The sequence below is a fragment of the Pteropus vampyrus genome, unplaced genomic scaffold (assembly GCF_000151845.1).
Source record: "Pteropus vampyrus isolate Shadow unplaced genomic scaffold, Pvam_2.0 Scaffold134, whole genome shotgun sequence".
In the NCBI taxonomy this organism is placed as follows: domain Eukaryota; kingdom Metazoa; phylum Chordata; class Mammalia; order Chiroptera; family Pteropodidae; genus Pteropus; species Pteropus vampyrus.
Genome location: NW_011888915.1, coordinates 161,963 through 167,674, shown reverse-complemented (window position 1 = coordinate 167,674; position 5,712 = coordinate 161,963). Strand labels below are relative to the sequence as shown.

At 44.1% G+C, this 5,712-nt stretch overlaps 2 protein-coding genes across 6 annotated transcripts in view; both read right to left on the bottom strand.

Annotated features, from left to right (window-relative positions):
* LOC105297071 (protocadherin gamma-C4) overlaps positions 1-5,712 on the bottom strand; it is a 159,371-nt gene that overhangs the window by 142,297 nt on the left and 11,362 nt on the right. Inside the window, exon 3 of one of the 4 annotated variants that reach the window (XM_023534872.1) lies at positions 1,576-1,782. The exons of the other annotated variants lie outside the window; for them this stretch is intronic. Within the exon in view, the coding sequence (XP_023390640.1) occupies positions 1,753-1,782 (30 nt within the window). The 3' untranslated portion in view covers positions 1,576-1,752. Of the gene's footprint in view, positions 1-1,575; positions 1,783-5,712 lie in introns of those variants that run through there. 4 annotated transcript variants of the gene reach the window in all.
* LOC111744375 (protocadherin gamma-A2-like) overlaps positions 1,576-5,712 on the bottom strand; it is a 5,198-nt gene continuing 1,061 nt past the window's right edge. Inside the window, exons 1-2 of one of the 2 annotated variants that reach the window (XM_023534880.1) lie at positions 2,294-5,109; positions 1,576-1,782 (exon numbers count right to left, since the gene is read on the bottom strand). In XM_023534880.1, coding sequence (XP_023390648.1) covers positions 1,753-1,782; positions 2,294-4,714 — 2,451 coding nt within the window. In that variant the 5' untranslated portion in view covers positions 4,715-5,109 and the 3' untranslated portion in view covers positions 1,576-1,752. Of the gene's footprint in view, positions 5,110-5,712 lie in introns of those variants that run through there. The other variant, XM_023534879.1, reaches the window with a different exon arrangement.

The following is a 5,712-nucleotide window of genomic DNA, read 5'->3' as shown; positions in this document are numbered from 1 at the left end:
TGACTGACAGGGTCAGCTTGGTAACAGCCTGGATCTTCTGGGTCTAATTTGCTGGCTTTTTGCTTTTTATGAACAAAGTAATGGTGGACTAGCTCCCTAGCTGCGTTTTCCTCCTTAAGTGGTCAACAGCGACGCTCAGAGGCCTAACCGTTTAGTGCACCCTCACAGACAAACCCGTTAGTATTTTTAAAGGTTCCCAACACCTGAAACCCTTTTAATCAGAGGTATCGGGATTGGTGTTTACTTCACGTAATGAAATTGCTTTATGTTAAATATGTGACTTCAAGTTACTTCCTTGGGAAGCCACGCACTAACTTTAACACAACCAATATTATTTCAAACAAGCCAGAGATACCGTTCTGAAATGTTCAAAGCTTAAGAATCACACAGAAAAATCATTCACAATCTTAAATTATGCCTCTTGAAGCTTGCCCTTGATAGCTTGACATATTAGTTTCAATATTTTTATTTAATCCATTCATTAAACAAACATATAATTGGGTGTCGGACAATATCTGGGGGTTTAGGATGAATGATATGGATACAGCCACTTTCTTCACAGAGTTTATAAAGATATAAAAGCAAACAAGGAATTACAGTGCACTGTGATCACAACCATCATGGGGGAATCCAAGAGCGATGGGAGGGCCTCCAACTTGACCTTGGAGGTTATCAAAGGCTTTCCCAAGAAACGTGAGAAGAATGGATCAGGGAGGAAGCCTGGACGTGAGAGAGAACAGCATGGCAATGCCTAGATGTGAGTGAGAAATCACAGAACGTCATAGTACTAAAAGTAGTCCGCTTTGCTTAAATCTAGAGGGTGAGGATGTTTTTTTAAAGATCCAAACTGAAACTAATAGAGATAAGCTATTGTTTTATGTTGCAGAAACTCTTTTTTTTTTTTGTATTTATTTTTCTCTCCAAGCACAAAAATAGGACTTGTGGTTACTATACACAAAAAAGGAACTGTCTTTTGTTTTCCTCAGTTCATAATTTATTAATTACTTACAAGTAAAAGTGTGATGCTGTATTACTCCACGGTGAGTTCCCATTTAATCTCATAGAGAATTATGCAATAGTAATAAACACAGTGGAATATATTGTCTCAGATTAATTTTCCCTCAGATGCCCTTAAATATGGTAAGGAATCACAGCACCTTGAAGATGACGATACCATTACATACAAGATTCAGTACTTGATAACTTCCAAATAAAAACAATCCCAATTACATAGAGTATTAGTGTATTCTTTGTTCTCTGTTATTAAATATATAACTAACATACTAAAAGCCAGCATGGGAAAAGAAATGAGAAGGCAGGTTGTGGTTGTGAGGGGGACTGAGGTTGTGTGAGAGACTGGAAGTGTTTTAAATAGTTGCTATAAGAAATTTTGAAAAGAGAGATGTATAAGGAGGATATTTGTGGGCAATTATTTGTTATAGTCTGTGAATCCCTTGAGGGCATACATTATTCTTAAAGAGAAAAAGGCAATTTAATTTCCAAATATGAGAAAAATAAAAACATCATTTTAAAAAACATTTTAAAGCACTTGAGTAAATATCAAACAGAAACATGTTTACTATTACATTACTCATTTATTATAGAGCAAATAACTTCTTCAAGGAACACACAGCTACTAGAGGCAAATGAGGTTTTTAACTAAGCAGAGATACCATGACATAACTTCCTGAAACATGGTGAAGCATATGTATTTTTAAATTTCCATCTTTTAAATGGGGAAGGTCATGTAAATCAAGTAAAATGAAGAACCTCATCGCTAACCTGAAGGAAAAATATTAAGACTGAGTGAGAAGGAACTAATCACTTAAGTGTTTTCATTATTCATAAATAAATTCAAATATAAAACATAAAAGCCTTAAATTTTAAAGCACTTGAGTAAACATACAACCAACCTTCATATTTTTAAAAGAGAAAGAATTGTTGACCAAGCATATGAGATGATTTGCCCAGGGATGGGACAAAAAATACAAGAAACCAGATACCCCAGTTCCTAATGCAGTGCTCTTTTGATAACCTCAATATCATCTTCACCCACTAACTCCCGATTTACACTCATGACAAATTATTCTAGCCCCTCTTCCTCCTTACAGTGTGTGAACACTTAGATATATCAAGAAATCATCCACCAGAGCTTATGTCCTAAAAATTGAATATATTCCCAAGGAAACAGGCAAAATATAAGAGATATATTAAACAGTGGAGGAAGCTAAGTAAACAGGTGATTTTATTTATTTTAGTAATAGCTCACAAGTATATTGTGAAGAGAGTTTACCTGAGGAAATGTTTCCTCTTCAACTTCAAGTAAAGTCTGAGGCACTGATAGAAAATCACTTTTCTCACAGCTCTCCTGACTGATGAGTGTGTCCGCGTAGTTGGGCTGCGGGAAGATCAGGTGACTCTTCCTTGAGTCCGCAGTGAGGGAGACCTCATGGGAATAGGTCTGCAGGAACGCCTGCACCCCGTCCACGCCCACAAACTGCGAGGCGGGCACGTTGGCCAATCGGCCTCTCGAAACCTGGAGCAGGCGTGACGTGTACCAGCGCCTCACTCTGAGCGCCAATAGCACAGTGACAAAGGCGAGAAAGATGCAAGAAACAGCAGCCACCGCCACCACAAGGTACAGGGTGAGGCCTGAGGCATCAGAGTCATGCGGGATTTCTAGGCTTCCCAGGTCGGCCAGGACGTCTGGGATGCTGTCAGCAATGGCCACAGTGAGCGTGACAGTGGCAGAGAGAGGGGGCTGGCCGTGGTCCTGGACGGCCACCACCAGGCTCTGCTTGAGGGCGTCTCTGTCCAGCAGGGCCCGCTGCGTGCGCACCTCTCCCGTGTGCAGTCCTATTGCGAAGAGCCCTGGCTCGCTGGCCTTGAGCAGGCGATAGGACAGCCAGGCGTTCTGGCCCGAGTCTTTGTCCTCTGCCACCACCTTAGTGACCAGATATCCGGGTTCTGCAGAGCGGGGCGCCAGTTCCACGCCAGTGGAACCGTCAGTGGGGAGTGTGGGATACAGGATCTCTGGTATGTTGTCATTTTGGTCCAGCACGAACAGTCGCAGAAACACGTTGCTACTGAGTTGTGGGGTCCCGCTGTCCCGCGCTGTCACCCAGAGCTGCAGGTCGCGGAACCGCTCATAGTCAAAGGAGCTTAACGCGTAGAGGACACCCGTATCTGAGTTGATGGAGATGTAGGAGGACAGGGGCGTCCCCTGAAGGGTGTACTCAGTCAAGGAATAAGTTACATGGGCATTGTCGTCGCTGTCGGGGTCATGGGCAGTCACGGAAATGATGGAGGCGCCTCTGGGGTTGTTTTCTGGAATGTAGGCTGAGTAGGATGTATGGGGAAACATGGGCGGGTTGTCGTTGATGTCTGCCACCTGCAGCAAAACATGAGCATCTGTGGACAGAGATGGGTTCCCTCCATCTTTTGCAGTCACAGTGATGTTGTAAGAGGAAAACTGTTCCCTGTCAAGGGCTCTGGTTGTAACCAGTCGGTGGTAATTGTCTACTGACCTTTCTAACTTGAAAGGAAGGTTCTCTGGGAGTGAACATGTGAGAAATGCATTCTTCCCAGAGTCTCTGTCATGTACATTGAAAAGTGCAATTATGGTTCCTGGAGGAGAGTCTTCAGAAATTGAGCTAGTAGCAGAGGTCATGTAAAATTCTGGGGCATTGTCATTCACATCCAGAACCGTGACAATAACCTTCGTTCTAGTCAGAAGGCCGGGACCATCCTGAGCTTCAATATCAATTTCATGGAATTTGGCATCCTCATAATCCAGACTTTTTGTGATTGTTATTTCTCCCGATGTCGACTTAAGCTCAAATACCTCTGAGGATTCTCCAGGGGTTTTCTCTTGAAAGTATGCCACTTGTGCATTGTATCCCTCATCTGCGTCAGTTGCGGTCACCACGAGTATCCGGGTGCCTACGGGCACATTCTCCGGAACACTTACACGGTACTCAGGCTGTGTAAAAACAGGCGCATTGTCGTTTGCATCCAGGACCATCACGCGGATGCGGGAGGTGCCAGATCGGACTGGGTCGCCCGCGTCCAAAGCCATGAGGACCAGGTGGTGTACCGCCTCCTCCTCGCGGTCCAACGCCCGCTCCAGCACGAGCTCCGGGTACTTGTTCCCATCCGCTCCACTTCGCACGTCCAGGGAGAAGTGGTCATTTGAGTTAAGTTCATACTTCTGAAGGGTGTTCTCTCCTACGTCCGCATCATGCGCACTCTTTAGAGGAATCCGGAATCCTGGCGTAGTTGTTTCACTGATTTTTAGCTCCAGTTCCTCTACTCCAAAGCGAGGCGCATTATCATTAATATCTGTTATTTCCACCTCTACTGAATAAATATTCAATTTATCTTCCAGAAGTATGTTAAAATTCACCAGACACAGCGTGCTCTGAGAGCAGAGCTCCTCCCGGTCTATCCTGCCCGCGGTGACCAAACTGCCGCCTCGCGGATTCAGAGCAAAGAGCTGCGTCCTACCTCTGGAGACGATGCGGACTCCGCGCTCCGCCAGCTCCCGGGGCTCCAGCCCCAGGTCCTTGGCGATGTTGCCCACGAAAGAGCCTTTGTCGATCTCTTCTGGCACAGAGTAGCGCATCTGCCCAACTCCCGCCTCCCACAGGGCTGCCAAAACAAGACATAGCAGGACCAGGCGTCTGCGTTGTGGCAACTTTTGCAGAACCGCCATTTCTTCTGCTGCAGGCTTTTCTCCCAGGCAACTTCCAGCACACGGTGAGGGATTCCAATCTTTATTCCTCAGAGTCTGTGGTGACCAGCATTCACAGGACCCAGGTCTCCACTAGTGGAGAGAACTAGTGGACAACTTGGCTGAATCTCTTTGCTGCCCGGAACCCTGCGGGCCGAATGCCCAGCCCTTTGTGTTGTGGGAGTCGTAGTGTTGGATTGGATGTCTTGCAGGTTTTTACTTCTTAGGTGGTCAACAGCGACGCTCAGAGGCTTAAGTAATATCTGCATCCTATCAGGCAAACCAAGTTATTTCTTGTTTATGTTAGCCTTGTGACTTTCAAGTTGCTTTGAGGACTCTTCCAGTTCTAAAATATCTTAGAAGTAGATCTTTCAAGTTAGGAGTCTTTCTCTCAGAATTAATAAGAATGGTGTAAATGAATGTGACCTTGATAGTATTTGCTAGGAAAGTATTATTGGAAGTTCAAGGCATTCTATTAATCAAGGTTGCTGTGGTCCTTTCTCCAAACATCTTCAATCTCTTATTTTATATTCTCAGACAATAAGCTCTATTTTAAAACATTAGCCTCATTATCTCTTAAAGTTATATATTTTGGGTTTCTGTGCTGGATGGCTTAATATTTAACTTCAAGACCTATATTTAAATTATTGAATTATCAGACACTTAATTGGGTGACTATCATGTGCCTGACACTTTGCCTGATTGATGCTGGAGATAGAATGGTGAACCTGATTAACACTGTCCCTTCTCTCAGGAAGTATGCAGGATAGGGGAGGACATAGGAAAGTAAACAGATTATTATAATAGAGTATGATAACTGCTACGATGGTGGGAAGCACTGGGCAATGGGAGAATATACAGGAAGGGTATCCAGCCTAGTTTTGGGGATCAGGAAAGACTTTTCTGAAACATGAATTCTAAAAGGTAGGACTGGATGAAGAAAGAGGCTGGAGTAGTGTTCTAGAACCTCAGAACAAATG